This window comes from Thunnus albacares, chromosome 12 (assembly GCF_914725855.1).
Source record: "Thunnus albacares chromosome 12, fThuAlb1.1, whole genome shotgun sequence".
Taxonomy (NCBI): Eukaryota; Metazoa; Chordata; class Actinopteri; order Scombriformes; family Scombridae; genus Thunnus; species Thunnus albacares.
In genome coordinates, this window is record NC_058117.1 from 13,202,187 (window position 1) to 13,225,287 (window position 23,101).

At 40.2% G+C, this 23,101-nt stretch overlaps 2 protein-coding genes and 1 long non-coding RNA gene across 3 annotated transcripts in view; 2 read left to right on the top strand and 1 right to left on the bottom strand.

Moving 5' to 3' along the window:
* LOC122994556 (neurocan core protein-like) overlaps nucleotides 1–11,187 on the top strand; it is a 46,310-nt gene extending 35,123 nt beyond the window's left edge. The window contains exons 14-20 of the mRNA XM_044369286.1: nucleotides 3,702–3,815; nucleotides 6,240–6,291; nucleotides 6,508–6,614; nucleotides 6,800–6,882; nucleotides 7,124–7,268; nucleotides 8,312–8,494; nucleotides 9,911–11,187. Coding sequence (XP_044225221.1) covers nucleotides 3,702–3,815; nucleotides 6,240–6,291; nucleotides 6,508–6,614; nucleotides 6,800–6,882; nucleotides 7,124–7,268; nucleotides 8,312–8,494; nucleotides 9,911–10,029 — 803 coding nt within the window. The 3' untranslated portion in view covers nucleotides 10,030–11,187. The remainder of the gene's footprint in view (nucleotides 1–3,701; nucleotides 3,816–6,239; nucleotides 6,292–6,507; nucleotides 6,615–6,799; nucleotides 6,883–7,123; nucleotides 7,269–8,311; nucleotides 8,495–9,910) is intronic.
* A 1,305-nt stretch (nucleotides 11,188–12,492) lies between these two features.
* tm6sf2a (transmembrane 6 superfamily member 2a) lies at nucleotides 12,493–17,933 on the bottom strand. The gene is made up of 11 exons (XM_044369118.1): nucleotides 17,853–17,933; nucleotides 17,390–17,502; nucleotides 16,122–16,225; nucleotides 15,932–16,029; nucleotides 15,728–15,831; nucleotides 15,552–15,634; nucleotides 15,337–15,461; nucleotides 14,187–14,288; nucleotides 13,967–14,059; nucleotides 13,736–13,855; nucleotides 12,493–13,640 (listed from the first exon to the last, which is right to left on the bottom strand). Exons 2-11 carry the CDS (start codon nucleotides 17,479–17,481, stop codon nucleotides 13,431–13,433), a joined length of 1,131 nt encoding a protein of 376 aa, XP_044225053.1. The 5' UTR covers nucleotides 17,482–17,502; nucleotides 17,853–17,933; the 3' UTR covers nucleotides 12,493–13,430.
* On the top strand, nucleotides 17,613–22,892 carry LOC122994435. Its single transcript, XR_006406601.1, has 4 exons — nucleotides 17,613–17,686; nucleotides 18,487–19,045; nucleotides 19,858–19,943; nucleotides 21,930–22,892. It is a non-coding gene; the product is annotated as an uncharacterized LOC122994435 (long non-coding RNA).
* Nucleotides 22,893–23,101: the final 209 nt, after the last annotated feature.

Below are 23,101 nucleotides of genomic sequence, written 5' to 3' on the forward strand. Positions count from 1 at the left end.
GCCTTAGACTCCTGTTGTACATCCACTCAGTGTTGTTTTCACTTACTTTGCTTCTTCTCTGCACCGTTTGGGTGTTGCTATCAACACCCAAACGGTGCAGAGAAGACATCATACCTCCATCTTGTTGCACGTGTTAAAAGTTACAACTTTAAATGATAATACAACTTTATCCTTCATATTGGTACATGTAGTTTAATGACTGACATCACAGCACAGGTAATCACTTAGCATAGTCTAATCAGCCAGAATACTCAAAAAACGCTGTGTGGGCCCGATATTGATATTTGAGAGTTTAAAAAATCTGATGATGTATAATTTTCTTTATACAACCCATAACAGAAATAAACAGTTTTGATAAGGTTTCCTCAAATTTCAAAAGATAGTACTTTATTGATCCAGAGGGAAATTGATGTGCAAGTTCAGGTCTCTCGCTGGCCAAGACACCCTGTCGGAGTGACAGCAGCTGATCCCTGGAGTCATCAATGGCTCCGTAAACACCAAACTGTTGTGCGAGTGCAGGGGAGCGGGTTGACAAAAGTAACCCTGCAACAAAGAAGAGTGAAAACTATCTACTGCATTGTGGGACTAAAACTAAAGCTAAACTAAACTGTACACACAACTAAGCTTAATAAGACAATAAATAGTAATAATTTAGAATAAAGATCAGAAAACAGAGAGCACCTGTAGCTGGCAGCCGCACAATTGAAGCCAGAAGTCAGATTTATCAGCTGACATATACGCCGATACTGAATATCTGCAATGAGCTAATATCAACCAGTATCCTCAGCCATTAAGCACCAACTTCAGGGGTCTTTTGTTTGGTATAAAACTGAAATTTTGGTTTACTATTTAATCGTTCCCACCCACATTTTGATGATGACGAATATGAAACAGTATTTAGAGATAGCTATCACTTTAATATCTCTAGTTGATTTACACCATTGAGTAGGATTGCTTTATATTGGATTTTTTGCATCTATGTTATGAATACCTTGTTTTTTCAGGTATTTAATTCACTGGAGTACCAAAAACAGACATTACCATCTACTTATTTTATCTCTCACGGCTCCTCAATTGAGTTTTCAGAAACTGTACCATATTACAATATGCTGTATATTGATATTGTGGTAGAAGATTTTATCCATCCATCCCTGCACCCCACATCTAAAATCAAATTGTTCCTCTTATATAGTTACATTTTTGCAGAGGTGCTTGTGAGCTTCGGTGTAGCCCTACAGCAGACATCTGCATGGAGGTACTGTGACTCTGACACAGAGGTATAAATCTGCCTTGAGACTCACATTTTGTTCATTAACACATGCTCAGCTTATTAGGCAGCCATTCCTCAAGGAATTGAACACTTTATGAATAAATTAACCATATACAGTAACGTACTTATCTGTATTCACAGTCCCACTCGGCTGTGAACACCTTAATACTTACCGGGTGCCAAGTTTTGTTTGTTCAGTGTCACAGAAAAGATGGACGAACGGACAGTCAGACAGTCAAACTGACAGCCAGCAGCTGATGCGTGGGTATGCTGAAGGCTTTGTATGGATTTGCAGAATTTGCAGTATTATCTCTCTGAGGAGCGGCTTCTCCTCTGCATAATGGATGAGACGGACAAGCGGATCACACATTTTATATTGAACAACAAAGAGAGAGAGAAAGTTGGTGGAGTGTGTTTAACTGTGAACTGGCACATCTAAAGGTCAGGGGTGAGAGGTCATTCAAGGTCTTAATTAGCAGTGAAGTCCCTTAATCAAACGTTATATATTCATACAACAATTTTTTAAAATTTAATTTATAAGAAGTATTTACAAAAGTAGTCAACCCGCAGTAAAAGCCATTTTCTCTAGTGTTCATAAAAATGTATTAATTAAAAATAAACTTGTCCATCACTCTGTAGAAAATCCAGTCTCTACAACTTTTGTCTTTCAATTAAACATTTGGAGATTTTCTCTTCTACTCATATCAAAGCATCAGGCTGAGATGCACCCACATAGTTTAATTTAACCTCTGATCAATGACAATTTCACTTTGGTGGGTTTAAAATAATGAGAGAGAAGAGAAAGGTTTAAAACAATTAATCCTTGATTCATGTTCAAGCTCAAATCAGGAGTGTTGTACAATTTCACCTTTCATCCTTTAAATGCTGAGTAATTTATTCCTCATTTGTGCTGTTTGGCAGCGTGTCATTCTTGATACTAATAAAGTAAGACATTTCCAAATCCTACACATACTGTAGTAGGTTTCAATGATTTAAACCAATGAACCATGTTGTCACAGACTATTTTTGCAATAAGATAAGAGACATTTTGCTTTTAATTTGCAATTGTTTGATCTTCTAGATAAACAACATTTTTTGCATTGCAACTTTTGGAGGAGGGAGACATCATAAAAGTAAACACATTACTAAGTTTCAGTCTGTTCCTATATCTTTCTTCAAGAAACAGCCTCATTTTCCTCCATTCTGCTTTAAAAAGCTGACATTTTTATAAAAAGATAAACAGCCTCTGCTGTCATATTAAAGTTAACCTTTGATCAAATCTGAAAGATTTTGAAGCTGAAGTAAAAGCTAAACTGAAAACATTTAAAAACAATCTTACTTTGTCTTACTCTGCAAGAGACTGTCCTGATAAATCACAATTTAATCCAGATTAAAAATTAATCTGTATTGTGACTGACCTCCAGTGACAAGAGCATCTTGGATGAGGCTAAAGGTCATAAGTTTGATCTGTCTGACACCTTTAGCTCTCCACATCCACTGACCTTGGTCAGTTTTCAGACTTTTGCTTAGAACTAAGTAACCGTTAAGATCCGAGGAAACACTTTGAAGTATGTTTGAACCTATAAGTAGCTTTCTTTTTGTGCTCTCGCTGTGAGTTTTAATAGATTTCTGCAGTCCTGGGGTACGACTGTTATTCTGGGCCCAGAAGAACCCCACAGTGGCAAAAGAAGATTACATGCCCTCCATTTACTATGATAAAGTGATACTATATTGATCCCTGTAGAGAAGTGTTCCTTTTGCCTGCTCTTTCTTCCCACAGAGAGGTCGGGGAGCTCAGTTTGCTGCAGAGCACCAGCCTCAGAGCTGGTAGGGTATCTGTTGTTGCTTAAGGCCTCTTCAGCAGGGTGGATGCCTGCTAAAACGGAGGCTTGAACCCGACTCATCTGGTCCCATCAGCCTTTCCTTATTTATGTCTAGACTTGAAATGCTTTAAAAGAAAAGTGGTGTGGCCTGCGGTGCATAACTTTTTCTTTGCAGTATGTAGCCTTTTGTAAATAGAGACAGTGGACAAGAGACAAAAAGAGAGATTAGTCATACTGTACATCAAGTCAACCTTAAACTGTGTAAATGTACACAGAAGCATGTAACAACACTTGAAAGGCTTTTAGAGTGTTTTCTTCTGCGAGAGAATGAGGACAAATAAGGAATGCAAAGGGGATTAGACTGTGTGTATTCTCCTCACACCCTGTTTGAATTATGATAGTGTACTTGCCAATATGGACACATTTCACAGTTTAAACCAGGACTAATGACCAGCTCATTCTGTGCCAGTGCTTGAATGGCAGCAAACGCCCTCTCAGTTTTTTTTTTCTTTATGAACAACATCTCCACAGCAGAATACATCCTTTTAATTAGACCCCCTAATGAGATCTACAACCCGTCTGCTCTTGCTGCTTTTTCTCCCTCACAGATGTTGATGACTGCCAGTCGGAGCCGTGCGAAAATGGAGGCACTTGCATCGACAAGATTGATTCATTCCTCTGCCTTTGCCTGCCCAGCTACGGAGGAGACACGTGCGAGAAAGGTGAGAGGAAGACAGATGGAGAATACTGCACACATATAAATGGAGCATTATTTGTTCATATGAAGTCCTTTTGTACATTGTCGTGTGTGCAGCCAGGGTGGTGAAATAGTTAAAGTTTCCCAGACATCTGATACAAGCTGTAAAGGGTTTGTTGCTATAACTGTGCTGGTGGACATAATCCTCATCAGTGTGCAGTGTCTGTTACAGCTATATGTCATAATCCAATATCACAAGGCTGCATCTCTCTGCAGCTATCAGACAGTGTATCTGTGTGTGTCACAGTGCTGCAAGATGACAAATACTGACTGAATCTCCTGCATGCACAAAAAACATACACATTGTTTCCCAAGCATCAGTTGCTATTTGCACGGTTTTTAGTCAGCGTTCCTCCATACATGCACACATGCCCACATGGGTACAATTATAATACTGTTTTTCAATTAGAGATGATTCATTATTGTAACTGTATTATGTACTGAAAGTATAAGAAAGTATAAGTATGGACCTAGTTTGTAGTTCACTGAGATACTAAAACTATTAGGGATCTAAATGAAGCAAGCGGGCAAATTTTATTCATACAGCACTTTTCAAAACAGAAGTTACAAAGTGATTAACAGGAAGAAAAAAATGGGAAAGAGGGGGATAAAAGTAAGCAGAGTTAAGTGCACATCACACAAAATGTATAAAATCAAGAGAAACCCAAAAGAAAAAAAAGGATTTTAAGATGATTTTTAAAAGAATAGTTCAACATTTTTTTTTTTAAAAAATTGCTTTCTTGCTGAGAGATAATGTCTTAAACGTATCATGCTTTTTATGAATTTTAATACTGTTGTAATATCAGATATCTTTGTTAAACATGATCAGAGTTCCAAAACTTGAGGTGAACATAATGTAAAATGCTCCCCTCAAGTCAAAAGCCAGGGCATCAGCCTTCTCTGAACGCTCCGTTTGCAATGTGACCTCTACTTCCTCCTTGTGATGATGTCAGAATGTTTGCACATGCCCACAATCGGCCGTTCGTTCCGTAGCCTTTGTTGCTAAGGTTGTTCCAGGGGTTGTTCATGTTGTCCAATCACATATTTTGTATTGGGTTCAGACTTAAACATTTCAGAAGTTTCCATTTTGAGCAAAGAACGAGAAAGAAATGAGATCCTATCACTACTGTTTGTGTACGTAGCCTCTGGAGCTGGCCAATCGGAAGAGAGCAGGCTCATCGGGAGGAGGGCCTTAAAGAGACAAAAGCTAAAACGGCCTGTTTACAACAGAGGCTGAACTGAGAGGCTGCATAAAAGACCAGTATAAGATAAATAAGGTTTTTAATACGTTTTTTGAACAGTAAATCATCCAGATATTCCAGTAGAGCCTCAGAATGTAAATATAGACCTGGAAATGTGCATTATATGTCCCCTTTAATTAGTAAACTTAAGAGATGCTAGTCAGTGGATTTTGCTGCCTTTGGACAATACCAGGCAGTATTTCCTAAAATGTTGCACTATTCCTGTAAAAATGTGCACTGATGTGACTTCTCTTAGACTTTGTGGGAGGCTGTTCCAGAGATGAGGAGCAACAACAATAAACCAGGCTGTCAAAAATGGCAAACAAGCAGGTGGATGTGAAGCTTTGTTACTAAAAACAAACCAGGCAAAGCTGGCGACGAATCCACCTCATGTAAAATAGTGTGATGCAGGCGATCAAATTGAAGCCAGGATGTGTGTTGGGTAATAAAAGAGGCGGCAATCGACCCACAAATGCGGAGAGAGCCATCTGTAATATGACAAAAATGATCAAATAGATACACAGACAAACTCAGAGGCAATCTAGTCTTGTGAGTGTGGCAGTCTGAACAATAAACAAACACATACACACACGTTGGCAAGATTCAGATCAGTGGCACTAATCACCCTCCATACCACACACTGACACCCACGTGCACACACACACACACACACACACACACACACAAACACAAACACAAGCGCTGATTCATTACCTCACTTGTTTCAGCCACCTCCAGCTCCAGATCTGCCCTCCTTAAATGTGTGTATGTGTGTGTGTATGTGTGCCGTGCACTAGTAGTAATGAGGATAAATGAATATCTAACCTTTGCAGTTATAAATGAATCCACAGACCTTGGTAATGAATACTAATAGTGCAGGGAAAGGGCCTCATGTGCTGTGAATTGAAAACGAGCCTGTATAATTACAGTTCATGTATTCAGCCTCTCAAGATGCCAAAGTCATATATTTTAGTCTTTATTTGCCAAATGAGATAGAACGTTCAACAAAAAAAAGCCTCCTGCTTCCTCTCTCCTCCCGTGTTATACAGACTATTTTATCTGCTCCTGCACTTGACTTCACTTTTACCCTTCAAAAAACCATTTTAGCTCCACTAATTTCCCCTCCTCTTTTCTCTTCATCTCTACAGACATAGAAGGTTGTGATCATGGCTGGAGGAAGTTCCACGGCCATTGCTACAGGTAGGTAACGATGAAAAGCTGGCTGAACCGTAAAAATGAATGTTACAATATATTTACCTGCAACCACAGGTGCCTAATCTATCTGCATTACTCTTCCATACCCTTGAGTTATGCGTGACACACTTACCACAGTGCTCTGTAGCGTTTAAACTTGTCTCGCTGCATAATGTATGAATTATGTATTTTCATATCCACTCACACTGTGTTGTCTCACAGGTACTTCACCCACAGACACACCTGGGAGGATGCAGAGAAAGACTGCAGAGAGCACAGTGCCCACCTCAGTAGTGTCATCTCTGCTACTGAGCAGCAGTTTATTAATGGTTCGAATGTATTTCTGTTGGTTTCGTTTGTGTTTTACTGGTATAACAAGCAGAACAAACCACAACAAAAGACATAAAAGTGTGTGTGTGTGTGTGTGTGTGTGTAAGTATGTGCAGTGGACATCAGGGTTTTTACAGATAAGCAATTAAGTCTAATGGAAATATGGTGCTGGTGATTTTTCCAGGTCTGGGTCATGACAACGCCTGGATCGGTCTGAATGACCGCACAGTGGAGGAAGACTTTCAGTGGACTGACAGCAATGATCTGGTTAGTCGTCGTCTCCAATTTGTGCTGCCATGTCATCCAAATTATTATTTTTTCTTTCTCTATTTGTGCAAAAGCTCTTGCGTAATCACACAAATGCCAGACAGTAAATAGACAGAAAATACCAGTATTTCATCCAAAAAACTCAGCAGAAGATTCTAGTTAATAGAGATTCCAGTCTTGTCTGGCAGCACTGACGAATAAAAGCAAATGCGGCTGAATTCTGTTGTTTGCTGATATGCAGGTGTATGAGAACTGGAGGGAGAGCCAGCCAGATAACTTCTTTGCAGGCGGTGAGGACTGTGTGGTGACCATCGCCCATGAGGATGGCAAGTGGAACGACGTGCCCTGCAACTACAACCTGCCCTACATCTGCAAGAAAGGCACAGGTACTGTAACACTGCTGGACTGAATGTAACCAAACAGTTGGCACTACTTACTAACGAAAAGTACAATAATTTGTTGTTGAAATGCTGTTTGACACTTCCAGGTCCAGTATGAATCTTTTACAACACATCAATGCTTAATAATCAGTTTATGAGGACAGATTTTTTGCTTTCTTCATACAGCTTGGTTGCTTGTGTGTTATCGCTGACCAGCTGGCCACCTGTTAGTCATAACTGTGCATCGTCAGCTCCGGTGCTCTTTATGGAGAAAAGCTTTCTTCCTGAAGTTTCTCAAACTGCCACTCAGCAGTGGGTCAGACCTCAGTAGCAGTTTCACATCACTTGCAGTTGTGAAGATTGTGATTCTGTCTCAAACAACCCGTATTGACTCTTGAGAGCAATATCAATCTCAATCTTCCTCTTATTGCCGTGTCTCTCTCCCTCCTCAGGGCTCACTTACACGGGTCCAGACAGCAGAACTGTACTTGCAGTTATTGCCAATTACTGCCTTGTTCACAAATATGATCTGAAATTGCTGTGAGCCATTTCACCAGGTTTTCCTGATACTCACCCATAACCTCCTTCTGTGGTTTGACTCAGCCGGCCTGAAAGTGAATGCAGCGAGAGTTTGTCAGATGCAAACAAAACTAAAGAGAGGTACACTCTGAAGACATGGAGGAGGGTCCGGAGGAGGGAGGGAGAGAGATGGAGCAGGACAGGGAGAAAATGATTGAGTGTATTTGTTTGTCTGGCTGTCTACTGCAGAGCCCCATTACCTCCCTATGGCCAGGCTACAGCTCTACCCATCAGTCAGTTACAACAGCGAGGCTGCCATCTAGAGGCAACACACACTGAACAGTTGAGGGTTATTTTTTAGAGTCTTAAAAAGTGACTAAAGTTGGTCTCTCTGAACAGATGCATAATAAGTGAAAGTGATGTTGGTTGTATTTTAGCTCCATTTGTATCTTCTGACTGATGTGAAACAGATCTAGATGTATCTTGAGCAAAAACAGAACCCAACCTTCTCATTTGATCATTTTTGGCAGTGCTGTGTGGAACCCCGCCTGCAGTGGAAAACGCCCATTTGATAGGTCGGCGGAGGTCACACTATGACATCCATGCCGTGGTGCGCTACCAGTGCTCTGAAGGCTTCTACCAGCGCCACATCCCCACCGCACGCTGCCGGGCCGACGGGAGCTGGGAGCGACCCAGGATCATCTGCACAAAGTGTAAGTGTTCAATATCTAGTAATACTTTATTTTATTGTTATTTTCTCCACTTCCTCATAAACAGACATTTTGCCTTTTGTGTTTTTTAATTGCTTCTCCTATGGAGCTTAAATAACACATTTTAATTCTGGTCTTCTGGTGCTCATATCTAGTAAAACAGGAATAATTTTCTTTAATCACCATAGTTACATTCAAATAAAAGTAAGGCAATGCAAATTTATATTTGTATGGCACCTTTCAACAACAAGACAAAAAGTGCTTTCCATAAAACATAAAAGGCATTAAGACAAAATATAAAAGACATAAACACAAAGACACCAGACATAAAAAGAAAATAGAATTTAAAAGAGTTAAATAGAAAATAAGTAATAAGCTCAAACAGAATAAGACAGATAAAAGAGTAGAATAAAAATTACAGTGCAGCTACAGTGCGGTTCAAGATATGAATCTAAAGCCCCAAATTTGATTTAATAAAAGGCAGTGGCAACAGAAAAGTTTGAGTGTTGGAGCGGACCTCAAGTTTTCAGGGAGTTTGTTCTAGATTTGTGGTGCATAAAAACTGAACGCTGCTTCTCCATGTTTATAGTTTTGACCCTGTCGACAGAAAGCAGACCTGTCTCAGACAATCTGAGAAGTGCAAAGAAAGAACTGGATTAGAATAAGAGATAAAATTTTAAAAAAAATATCTCTTTACTTTTTAAGACAACTGGAAAAGTCGTCCATATCATGAGAAGCTATGATGCAGTTTCACTATGCTCTATGACTGTATCTCTGGACAAAGTGATGTGTCAAAAATCACACAATCTACTGTCTCTTGCTGAAATTATAACATTTGGCTACAGAAAAAGGACACAAGATACTACAGAGACTCCTCTCACCCAGCTAAACATCTTTTTGACATCCTCCATTCTTTTTAAGGACTGTAAAGTATTGGTACTAGTACAGCCAGGTTCTCTAACACTTATCCAGAGTCTGTTTCCCATCCATAAGATACTGTAATGGTATGTACACAAAGGTACACAATAGTTGCTTTATGGTGCAGATCGTATCCATATGGGGATACTTGATTTAGTCATTTATTCCAATTATTTTATGCATAAAGGTTTTATTGTTTGGTGATAATATGATGATTTTACCGCTTGTGGTAAAACAGGTGCCTGTTTTCATTTTGTATCATGTGATCTCACCATAACAAATTCCTATCAACTATGTGAAATGGCAATAATCTTGCATTCAGTCTTAAAAAGACTTTATTTTAAACAGTGACCAGTGGATTTCATTTATAAAAAGAAAAAGTGGCATGAGGTGTGGTAATCTTAAAACATTACTTGTTACCCTACAGTTGTGACGTGTATCTACTACAGTACATGTACTATAGAAAACCAGATAAACCCATTTATTTCCTTCCACTTTTAGCCCGGCGATCACACCGGTACCGACGTCATCACCACAATCAGCACCATGAGCGCCGCAGCCACAGGAGACACGGAGGAGAGGGACACAAGGCCAGAGAGGATGCGCACAGCTACTACTGAACCAAATAATACAACGTCAGCAATGCCTAGGTGCTAACCATGGCCCATAAAGAAAGACAGTAGTTCACATGAGAAACACTCCCATTTCCTTTTCTGCTTCTAGCCATGCTCTCTTTAGCTTTATTCCTCCTGATGAATAAGGTTTTCTCCCTCTAACACACAGTTTATGTCACTGAGTTTGGGTGTATTGATGCTTCTTTTTATTCTTACCCCGCTTCCTTTAATTGAGGTCCATGCGAACACTTAACTTGTAACACTAACTCTTATTAACATCCTCCCACCCTAACATCTCAGTACAGTAAATCCTCCACCTTTCTATGAACTGTAACCCTCTCGGTCTGTCAGACTGGCAGCAGTATGCGAGTGTGTGTGAGCGTATGCGTGTAAGAGAGAAACTTAGTGAAGTGCTGAGCCACTTTTTTTTGTAAAGGTTTGCTTGTTAAACATGAAAAATGACTCTCATCCTAGTATTCTGTTTACAAAGCACAGATGTAATTGATGCAAGATAGCATTCAGTCCCTGGTAACCCCCGAGCTTTTTGTATGTGTACTGTAGCTGTTACTTTTTTCCATAGAGCACCTGAATAGCTGGTCTGTTTTATTCTACTGACATGCTTTTTTCTAATATTTGCTATGTTTTTGTGTAATGTTACTATTTATTATGAATCATTTGCTAGTGAATAAGCTTTCTTTTTTTTACTTATACTTCAGAGAGCCAGTGTAACATCATTTTCTATACCAGTCCAACAATCAATCAGTAACAAAATTAATCATTTGATTGCCTCTAATCTCTGTATTGTAAATATTGTGGTGTTTGTTATTGGCTGATCCTTGATCAATAGCTGGACTTTGTCCAGTCAAATAGATCCCCATCCCCTTAAGCACTCTCAGCTAATGAATATGTCCCATTGACAGTCGAGTGATTGATAGTGTGGATGGGATTATTCGACTCTTTCTCGAGATAACCACTTGATTGTATCTGAATCGCTCAATACTCTCAATCTTTGCACGGCTATATTTACACGATGGGTAGAATGTCACAATTTTTTTGTCGTTGGTCCCTTTGATATTTGATCGATCATCCACTTTTTTGGTGTTCTTATGACTTTTTGTCCTGCTGTTGTATTCCATTCTTAATAAAGAGAAAAAATGAACAGCATCTCTGATCAGTGTGTTTCTGTCAAACCAACCATCACTTTGTCTATTAGTGTTTGTTGCGTGAATTTCTTAAAGGAGTGTGTGCAGATGATGTAGAAAAGTACTGAGGTGCTTTTAGAAAGTTTCACCCTTTTCATATCACCTTTTAACCAGAGCAGATGAAACTCAACCAAACAGCTTTCAGCAGTTTCATCCTGTTTGGTACAAAAGGTCATTTTCTCATCTCTGTTGTGTTTGTGAGCAGAATATTTAAAGAAAGAAAGTTAAGATGCACCAGATAAGCAGGACATTAAAATATTGTGTTTACCAGAACTAACAAACCAACACAGATCCCAGTGTTGAGAAAACACATGAGTTTGTAAAGGGCGTATTGCAGTTTGATTCTAATCCGATGCATAAATTCAATTACAGAAATCTATCTATGATGTTGCACTTCTGTTTTAACTGGAATAATTTAGGGCCAAAGCCAGATGGCAGCCCTTCTGCCTCCTTATAACTTTCAGAAAACGTGAAAATTCAGTAAAATTTTCTGTTATAATCTGAATGGTTTTGCAGTTGTATGTCTGAAAGGTTTTCTACATGATGGTCTAAAGGCTGGTTTTTATTAGCTGATCAGATTCCTCTACTCTGGCAGGAATAATTTCTAGTGTGAAATTATTCATGTATGTATTTCTACTTTTTGGCCAAAAAGTAGTCAAATTTTAGGACACCACATCTAAAGAATATCAGCATCTCCATTTAAAAAAAAAAAAACCCACTATGTGTATCTTTAAATGATAAAATGTGAACATCAGGTCAAACAATTCCCATTAAAAATATTAGGTACATGTCCTCTGTGTCACTGAATACATACAGAAATGTGAAAAAGACTTTTTTGTATCCAAAACACCATGAGCTGTGGAGTTCTGCACTCCCGGTTGTTCACCACCACACACACCGTGAGTGACAACGTGTCATGTGATCATATGTGCAGCTGTTGCATGTGACAGCTCACCTAAATCCAGGGTTCACCTCTTATCAGTTTGACAACCACAGCAGAGTTAAGTAGGCCAGCAGTCCACTGCACATAGGTCACAATGACATCACCAGTCGGAGACAAACTGACATCAGTAGAGAAGCTCCTGTTAAACCAGTAAACTGTTCAGTTTGTGAGTAAATGTAGAATCAGATTTATGATCAACTTATGGTTTGTTACAGTTGTACAGACAGAAACGACCTCAGAGATCAGCTATACTTAAAACTAATGGATGGAATTAAAGGATGTGATTCATGCAAATGTAATTTAATCAAACACTGTATCCCATTCTTTCAGTGCTCCATTTGTTTTTATTGTACAAAATAAATGTGGAACATAAAAACCTCCCTGAGAGCAGTCACAACTAGAGCTACAGAAATATTTCTCTAATCAATTAATCGTTAAGTCATTCGTCAAGCAAAAACATATATTCTTCAGTTTCACCTTCTCCATTGTGAATATTTCCTTCTTTCCTCCGTTTTATATCATTGTAAATTGAATCACTTTGAGTTTTGGACTGTTGGTTGGACAAAACAAACAATCTGAAGACATTAAAATTGAAAGAATTCATTAGTTGCAGCCCTTGTCACAACATGTAGACATTACACAATGTAAGTTGATATCTTTCACCAAATGGACTTTTTCCTTCATCATATTCTCCACTTGAGTAACACCTGCCTTTATCTCCCTTATCACAAGCTTTGAAGTTATTCAGCATTTCAAGCTCTCAGTGAATCCTGTGAACACTTCTTATAGTCACAGTTTTTAAAGGATGAAAGCTGTGATAGTTTCCACTGACCCTGTCGTTTTAACGATCAGTGAAAAATAGACATGAAGCCGGAGATGTCTGCAAAACGTTCCCACAGAGAGATTAAATGTGTAATAATGACTGATAATGCTGTTACTCTCCAGCAGTGTATTGCTGGTTATGATCCAGGTTAATAGTCTTAATTTGTGAAGATACCGATTGGGTGTCTGTATGAGTCACCGGAAAGCTGTTCGAGCTGATTACAGTCCTCACCTCCATCAACAGCCTTCTTATCAGGGTCCAATAGTCCATGCAGGAAGTGCTGCACAAGGTGACTGATTTTGACCGGTTAACACAGAGAGCAACATCTTAGATTTCCTCTGGGTTTTGGGTTGAAAAAAAATGTCTGTTTAATGTGAGCAGAGTCTCCAGACGACATTAGCCTTGTCACAGTATGAAGTATTCCTCTGGTGTGTGTGGTCTAGTTTTTCTTCTTCTCGTTGTTGGTCTGTCCCTTGGGAACAGGTTTCATAAAATAAGCAGGGTTAGTGTGGCAGCGCAGGGCCAGCAGAGAAGGCGCAGCAGCAAGCAGCACATTGAGGGAAATAACAGGCCACCATTTGTCTGCTGGGACTCGGTACGTGAAGGGAGTGCGGGAGTGCAGAGACGCTCCGATATGGCACCACTGGGTCTGTAGAGAACAGCAGAGGAGGAGGAGGAGGAGGTAAACATGAGGACTTGCTTTTGATATCCAAAAACATATCCAAAAATAATAACCACAGTTACCTGGGCCATGGCTCCGGCAAAGAAGAGGGTCCAGTCCAGCATCCAGCTGCAGCCAGGTGTTTTCAGACCGTAGATGAAGACAGTCAGCAGGGGCAGAGCGTAGAAGAAATACACCAGCATCTACAAAAATTGTGCACAAAAAAGGAGGACTGATCAGTTATCGTTTGAACAAACAAAGATTATACATTAGCTTTAACTCCATGTATTGATACGTTTTTTCTGCAGACTCACCGTAACTCGCGGGAAGCCGACTGGATCTTTGAGGTAGGGCTCATACTGATAGATGTAGGTGAAACAGACGTCCAGAGGACAGTCCAGTACCACCTGAGGCAGAACAGCAGGAGAGTTATAGTTTCCATACATGCAACATCATATCTTTAGCCTGTTCATTAAGAAACAGTCATTTTGGACAAATAAAAAATGTAAAATTGGAGGTTTCATTTTTACTCACAAAGCCTCTGAAAACAGAAAAGGCCATTGCTCCCAGTAACAGAAGTGAGAGAAGCAGGTCAAGAGGTCGAGACAGCAGACTCTTCTTCTGCTCCACTGCAATCTAGACAACACAGATGCATTCTCAGTTAATGTAGGCACCATTTCTTTAAATTACTTTAACGCCTCAGTTAAAGACAATATATTGATAGGGCCAATATACCACCATTGGTATTGACAAAACAGTTCAGTGAACTGCAGCAATTAATGTTTTTTTTTTCTAATTAAGGTCAATGTTTAGTTTAATTTGTGATTTAATTTATAGTTATTTTCATTAAAAGTTGTTATTTAGGAATGTAGGAAATAAAAACACAATTTAGGGGTTTTTGTTCTGTTCTCTTATCTTTGCTTTTTACTTACTGTATGGTTTCATACTGTATTTTGACTGTAAATATGAGGCACTTTTGCCTCAAATGAGGTCACCTGAGTCAGCATCTGTTAGGATCTGAAGACATCAAGTTTGAAAATGAAAAGGAATCTGGGGGTGTAGGGTTAGAAAGACCTGATGCACCAGATGGTTTGTTACACAGAACCGTCTGAGACGTCGTCCTTACCAACTGTTTGGAAAAGGGTGGGCACTTTCAAAAAATACTTGGCAGGTGATTGGGTGAACCTTCTGTCTATCACCATCTTACCTTGCGAGGCAGCTGGATTCGCAAGATTGCGAGATTGCAGAGATCGCAAGATCACAATATCATACGAGAACCCTCATAGGACAGTGATTGCACAAATGCATAACTTGAAGCCTGACAAGATGGATTCTCACGTGATGTCATGATGTCGCAATGTTGTGATCTTGCGAATCCAGCTGCCTCACAAGGTAATCAGAAAGAAGCAAAGTTACCAGCCCTCTGTGTCTCCATTAGCACAGCACACCCGAATCTCAAACCAGTTGTATCGTGGGTATTAAATGTGCCAGGTTTTGACAAGTGGAATAAAGAAGAAAATATCTCTGGTTCTGCTGCATCAATTTTTAAACTGTCCACTGAGAGTCTGACAATGTTATAGGAGTGCAATGCTGAATTTGTTGAGAACTCTTTTCAGGGACCACTAACAAAAAAGGAGCTGCTGCATGAATATTTATTACACACATCTTGCCTGCTGAGATGTACCTTGTCTGCTGTGAAGACTGGCATCTCTCTGGGTCTGCTTAACAGTACAGACGCTGCCCAGAAAGGCACCAAAAAGAAAGGTGTGTTCCTCCAAAAGGCTGGTCGAATGTTAGACCCATATTTACCTGGAAAAATAAGAACATGATCAATAGAAACAGCCTTAAAACAACACTGATGATCTGACAAACTTGAAAGTTCATGTGGGAAGCTCTAACCGATGACCACTCCCGGGATGTGAACAATTTGATGGGCGATGGAGGACCCCGCCCACAGCAGCGCCAGGCTGCGATAGGACTTCCTGCGTGGACAGAAAATCAACAGGTTTCATTAGAGGTCTCACTGAACACACAGCAGACAGGTAGTGGTGATGGTGGTGATGCCCACAGCTCACCCTTTGAACATGCGATGGATCATAGTGAGGAAGAGGACAAAGTGGACGACACCTTCCCAGTAAGACATCATCACAGCATAGGCAGTACTCAGGTGAGGCTCACCCTGAAGAGACAGCATCATACAGTGAATTTAGTGATTTTTGACATTTAAACATCTGAAACTAAAGCATTCCTTGCTTTTGCTCATGTTAAGCTCATCTCACCTTCTTCAAGTAGAAGCCCATGAAGCCAGAGATGAACCCATCCTGCTCCAAAGCATTCGTCAGGCCCACCATGCAGGTGAAGGAAAACTCTGCAAACACTGGACAAACACATAGAAGCACAATGAAAAACAACTCTGCTGCTGCTCTTCACATCACCGATAGATGTCAAAGTGTGTCTGTATGGTCCTACCATAGAATAAAGGGTCCACTTTCACTTTGTGCTGCACAGTGAGGAGGAGGAGGAGAAGAACAGATCCCAGCACAGCCATTCCCATTCCCAGGATGGGCAGAGGTCTGAGGAAAAGCATGATTGACGTGGATAGTGAGAAGCTGATGTATCTGTGCAAGTATTTCAGCTTCTCTACAATCTTCTTTACATTTATACTTTCATCCAGAGCTGCAACGATTAGTCGATCAATCAATTAGTTGATCACCAGAAAATTAGACACCAGCTCTTTTGATAATTGATTCATTTTGGGTAATTTTTGAAGAAAAAATTTATAAATTCTTTTGTTCCAGCTTCTTAAATGTGAATATTTTCTAGTTTCTTTAGTTGTCTATGACAATAAACTGAATATCTTTGTGTTGGGGAATGTTGGTCGGGACAAAAGAAGACATTTGAGGACGTCACCTTGGGCTTTGGGAAACAGTGATCGACATGTTTCACTGTTTTCTGCCATTCTATAGACCAAACGACTAATCGATTAGTTAATTTGATAACTACAACCGGCCACTTCTTTCATTATCCTTTCAGAGAAATGATCCCAACACTCTGTCTTTGGACTATAAAGGACCATAGCTCCCCTCATCATTTCTTATCAAGGTTATTTAGACATAAAATTCAAATACTTTCAAGTTAGTTTGAGTTGTTTCTTTGGTGAAAATGCACAGGCTCAGTTTTGATTTGGAGTAAGATAGGACAGTGGTCAAGTATCATCCAGGCTTCATGACTTATTCATGATGTTATGAAGTTAAAAATAAATGGGTTAAATCATCAAAAGCGCAGCTCTGTTTACTGTAATTGGCTTGATCCTGAACCAGAGAGGAACACTGGTGAATTTTGGGTGTTATATTTAAATTTTAAAAAGCCTTGCACTCAAGATTATTAATTTATTTAAGACATTTACTTTTAGGAGAACATTTCCCCCAGATTCACTTACAGTTTACTAAGGCTTGTGTAAATCTTGTTTTGTGTGTAGGCTTTGAATGAGGTTACCTCAGGATAAACACGCCCTCGCTAAACCTTCTTTCCTTCAGGCTGTGGGCCGCTTCATAAGCCTATTAATATCAGCGGCTTTACTGTGCAATACCTCCATACAGCAGGCCAAGATGAGAGTGAAATTATCACGCGCTCGCACACGCACGCACGCACGCACGCACGCACGCACGCACACACACACACACACACACACACACACACACACACACACACACACACACACACACACACACACTTACTCCTGGAGTGCAGGGATGTTGTTCATGGCATACAAAACTGCAGGAGCGAGAAGAGAAAGGAGAAACACGCAGACCTCAACCGGCGGCCTCATTCTTCACAACTTGTTTGACCTCTTTTGGAAAAAAAAAAGTCCAGATAGAAATATTCCCGGTTAAAGTCGCTCAGAAATGAAACAAAGCATGTTCGAGGCCAGTGTCCTCTCCACTGCCGCCTCACCGATGACTGAAAGGAGTGTCCTGTTGTATTTTGACCTGTGATGAAATAAGGTGCAGCTGCTCCAAAACGACTACTATCTAGTAGGTCTCAAAGTTCAACCCAGCAGCCATGTCTAATGAGTCCAAACTTAAAGGCAGAAAGACTTTTAAAGTTTAGTTAAAGGCCTCTGAATCGTGCGTTATGCGTAAAATGTTGCCAATGGATTAAGTATCTTAGGTGTGTTATTTTTCGGCTGCAATTGATTACCTTTAAATTCTCTGAACTGTTACTGCTGAGAAACCATTCAAATCATTCATCTATGGCTGTTCACTATTCAATGTATGTATGTATGTTTGTGCAGACTGCCACCTGGTGGAGGCAGCTGTCCCATGTCACTAGTTTCCCCCTGATGAGCCTTTTCCAGACACAAAACTGCACTTTTTTTGATTTTGCTTTCTAATATCATACAATTTATGTATTCTGTGTACATGGGGTCTGTCTGAATTGACAGCAGTAAAAAAAATCTAAGTCATACTGCATTTTGTTTTAGGCTCCTGTGGCCCCTGGGGTTCGTTAAGGAGCCATCTGTCCTGTTTGGTATAAGATTAAGAATTCCTCCTGTCTGGTGTCTCAAGTCTTGATTAGATTCTGGATTATATCTGACAGAGAACATAAAGTTCAGAACAAAGATTATGTTTTTTTTTCTCAATCAGGGTTCAAAGAGAATCCTCACTGTTTATTCAACATTTTTAGGATTCTTGTATAGTTTCTTCATAAAATACAGTCTGATATCACTGTTTCCCCCCCACATATGGATATGCGTATTGCACAACATCTTATGGATGAACAACATTTGTAAAGCAGGCCTACATCTAATGCAACTTTATCTTCTGTAACAAAGCGGCTGAAGAGGATTATGCTGCTGTTGCCACAGAAACTTAGTGACCAGTGGAAAGAGAGAGTAGAGAGGGGTGGGGAGTCTATGAAGAGAGAGATTCAAACAGACGTACAAGGACAGCCCTTCACCCACACAGCAGACAGGCGTTTTTGAGGTGACACAGATTTCAAAAAGAGTCCACCCAGTCTGCCACCATGCTGCACCCTTTGATAATCGGCATTGTGACCGTGAACACCTCTCTAACTGTCATCTACTGGACCTTCCTCCTGGGCGATGTGTACTTCAAGTGGCTGTCGGAGCCAGAAGACAAACCCAAGAAGGTGGTCACCCCAGCCTGAGGGAGTCACAGTCAATATGGACCTGACTGAATGACTGGCTGTTGTGTTTACTTAGGAGTAGTCAGCAAGTTCAGCTTGTAGTGCTTTCTTTTGAGTCTGATTTTTGCAAATTGACCTGCTGCTTTCTGTTTCACCTTGAGATTTTTTGGAAAACCCTTTTTGTACATTTTTTACTGAACTGAGAGGATCCTGCAAAGTGACGTAGAGAAGAATCATTCTTACAGGTAATGTCTCACATTTATTCACCACTTCAGCACAAGAAAATGCTTTGAATTGCATCATTTATTATGTAGGAGTTGTGTCATTTGTGGCTTACGCAGTGTGAGCCAGCAACTCAAACTGCACCACACTCGAGTGTCAACAGGTACTTCAGGTGATGCTCCATCTTCTGTTTTGCAGTCTGCTGACTCAGTTAAAAGGTGTTGCTGGTGACAGTGGCATGTGTCAACCAAATCCTGTCAAGGATTACAAAAGAACACCTTGATACTGACACAGACAGCCTTACTCTCCTGACAGCCTCATCCTGAGACACAGTCTGAGACCTCACACTGCTTTTCTCATCACATCTCTTCGTCTGTTTCGTCTCCTGTTTCCACTTTACCTTAAGGCTTAATTTTTATCTAACTTTATCATCATCTTCTATTTTTGTTTTCTTTTTTTACACCTCTCCTTTTTTAACCTCCACGCAACATGACACACGTCTTCTACTGGGGTCTGCATCCAGTCTCTTGGTTCATTCTCTTTGCGAATGTTGCCGTCACCATCATGGAATGGCGGTTTCTTGCTGCTCGGTTTTCCCAATTGAAAGTGGCGCCAAAAGACAGTGAGACCGAAGCGTAGAGAGGAGACTGACATCCTGATGCTCCGTTGAGAACATTGTATTTTTTTGGCTCCCTTCATCATAGCTTTGTTTTCTGTCCACTTGTAGAGAAAAGCAATGATGGTACGTTTCTGTTTGCTGTGGTAGAGCAGCGACTATGTTAAACCTTTTGTTTGCATGACCTTAACCTTCTACTGTGTTTGTGTTTATTTTCAGAACGGTTTGTGTACAACACACACTAATTTGGAAGTCCATTCATTCATAGAAAACATCTGAGCAGACTATCAAATCTTGATTGCAAGGTAAGAAGTCTAAAACTTTTCTGTGACACCTCTAAACATCCTTGTTTCACCCTCATTTTTTCCTTTTTCATCTTACTTTTTCTCATCTTTTATATTAAAACGGGAGTCGATCTGTTTCAAAGTCTTTCAGAAGTAACATTTGATGATGTACAGTTTTCATACTTGCGGGAATATTAACTGGTCACAAAACTCTTTCTGAAATCACCATCACCTTCTTCTCTGTTATGAAGCAAGAAAGGAGCTGTGAAAATATAGTGAATTATGTGACAGGACATTTATAGAATATAAGAAGTAGACTTATGCTGTACTTAAGATTAATTTACAGCGGGTGATATCCATTAAGTGATGCCAGTTTAAACCCAAGAGAAACTGGGTTTACTGTGATATATGTATTTTATATATATATGCAACGTGGTCATGGGGGACTATAAGCCTCTTTGGCGTATTACTGTCCACCTCTCCTCGCTCATATCTCTAATCCCTACAGATGGAAAGCTGATATTGCTCTGTGACAGACTCAATCCTATTAACTCTGTCTGTCCTATATTCACCTCTCCTCCATCTCACACTCCTCGCCCCCCGGGAAATTTGACCAAGGACCTTTTGCAGAAGACTAGAAGGAGGAACGCTGGGATTTAAGTCTAGACAAAAGATTAGCAGAGTTGGCACACTTATGGCATCAGATCTTCTTTGTCTGATGAACTACATTTTTGTAGCACTAGTTGGTGACGGAGAACTGTCACTCCTTAGAGGCCGTGTTCTCATTTTTGAACCATCTTGACATTTCCATCTGTCAATCAATCCTGCCATTCATAAGAAAAGAAAACATGTTCAAAACTTTTAACATTCAGTTACTCTCCCTTCTCCTCTCTGATACACCTCTGTTACCCATTTCCAAAGTGTTCACAGTACTATGAAGTTTGGATCTGCGACAAGACAATAAATCTGTCAACAACAGAGAAACAGCCCCAAAGCTTTACCACATTCTTTGAACTGTAAAGAAGTTAAAACCAACTCTACTAAAGCACCTGAGCCATGAACCAACAACCAGTTGTGTCCCCGAACGCCTCAGGAGGAGCTCTGCTCTGGAACCTCACGCAGCTGGTGTTTGAGCACCGGCAGCTCCTCCAGCTCTCCAGAAAGAAGGAGGAGGAGGCCTATTTCGTGGACTACATCCCCCCAGCCAGAGATGCTATAACTCTGCCGCGCAATGTAGTCTATGTCCTAGTCGGGGTGGTGTTGGTTATAGTGGCCACTTACGCCATAGTGGGACACCTGATTAAAGATTTGATGCATGACTTCGCAGGTAACCCCCTGGCAGACACATCCTGAGCTAAAGTCTTCTCCTTCCCGTCACTCTCTCCACTCTTGCGTACGTGTTTGTTGTGTCTCTGAGCCTTTTTTTTCCTCCCTGAATTCTCTGGCCAAAGCTGCATCAGCGTTTTGACATCCCTTGTTTTCCCCTTTGGGGTGACTTTGTTGCTTGATGACAGTTTCCTTCACATTTATCCTGTGGTTTCTGTGCAGAGGTCAACCTTCCCAACAGTGTTCTTGTTATACCATCAAGGTGAATGCCAACAACTGAGGAATTTTGAGTGAATGACATCTTAAAGGGGTACTCCAACAATTTAGTATTGCACTTCCACAAAGTTTTAAAAAAAGTCACCAGTATAAGTCAAGCTCCAAAAACTTTTCTTATAATGCAACTCAATGGCATCTTTCATTAGACTTCCCCTGCCCACGTCCTTCAAACACCAAGCCCCAGTTTATAACGCAGATCCTGGAATTTCTGGTCTCCAAACCTCAGGGTTATTTTTTCAAACTTTCCAAACTAAAGTTCAACCCTACAGCTTCAGAAGAAATTATATCACTTTTTTACAGACTGAGTGTTAAATCAGTGGAGTGCCCCTTTAAAACACAGACAAGATACAGAGATGCATTTTATTTCATTCTTTCTCATGTCTTTTTTCCTGTTTCTCCTCACAGACTGGATTCTTGGCCCCAAACCGATGGAGGATGATTCTGAGGAGGGGAGAGCAGAAATAGAGGAAGAGCGGCGACTGAGCGTTTCCAGCAGAGTGATGGTGAGCGACAGGCTGAGGATGGAGAAGGAGAAGGACGGGCTGCTGCCCGGCTTCCACCCGGGAGACGGAGGCTGCCGTCGTCCATCCACCCCTCCTCCGCTGAGAAGCGCCATCTCTTCCTACTCCGGAGAAAAAAGGATATCTACTCATAGTGTGACCTTCGCCTGCCCTGCCACCCCTTATGTCACTTCCCTTTGAGTTTTCACAACATCAAAAGTTCTCTGAGTTGATGTCAATCTTGTCACGCTTGTAGTTCAGATCAATTTTTTCTCTCATTTCACTGCAGTGATAAATGTTGTCTTTTTGCTATAGTGATGCTTTAACTGTGGCATTTTTGTTTTATATAAAAACACTTCAAATACCGGTCAATGCATATAGTTTGTACTGATTTTACTAGACTGTCTTCATTACCTACTAAACATTTAGTGTAAGCATGTTCCATATTGTCAGTCATTCAACATACATTGTACTATGGTAATATATTATTTCCCGTTCCAACAATTATCAAGTCAACCTCAAAGATGTTATCTCATCCATAAACATCACAGTGTATCAGTAAAAATGACACTGGCATTGTCACAGTAATTATAAGTGAAATGTTAATGTGAATAGTAAAAAATGTATTTTTTAACTGACATTTGAATGTAAAAATTGTTTTAAAACAACTTTAAAACATGTTCAGATTAAAAGAATTGTCAAATCCTTCCATCAAAATATCAAAAACATTTTGTTTAAAATGCCATTTCAGTGCATTTTCCTCATGTACCATCATTGTAAAGTTACATCATCACATGTTGCTGTACGTCAGTTTTCCTGTGCTGGTGTTGGACTAAGCTTCTCTCCAGTAAACAACTGAATAATACAAGAGTGTTGTTGTGTCTTGTCTGCCTTCATTAATCCATCTTACCTTTCTCTAATACCTGCTTGTGTCAGGAGCAGTGACCTTGTTTGTAAATGCCAAGGATTACTGTACATCAGCCATATTAAATACTGTTTGATAGTGATGTAAGCAGAAAGACAACAGATACAGATAGATAGATAAATAGATAGATAGAGAAATAGATAGATAGATAG

Excerpts from the sequence above, each read along its gene's own strand:
- tm6sf2a (XM_044369118.1), bottom strand. The coding sequence starts at position 17,481 with ATGAGGCCGCCGGTTGAGGTCTGCGTGTTTCTCCTTTCTCTTCTCGCT. Across the intron at positions 15,832-15,931 it reads TGGGCTTCTACTTGAAGAAG|GGTGAGCCTCACCTGAGTAC; the intron begins GTGAGATGAGCT and ends CTGTCTCTTCAG. Across the intron at positions 15,635-15,727 it reads ATCCATCGCATGTTCAAAGG|GAAGTCCTATCGCAGCCTGG; the intron begins GTGAGCTGTGGG and ends CTGTCCACGCAG.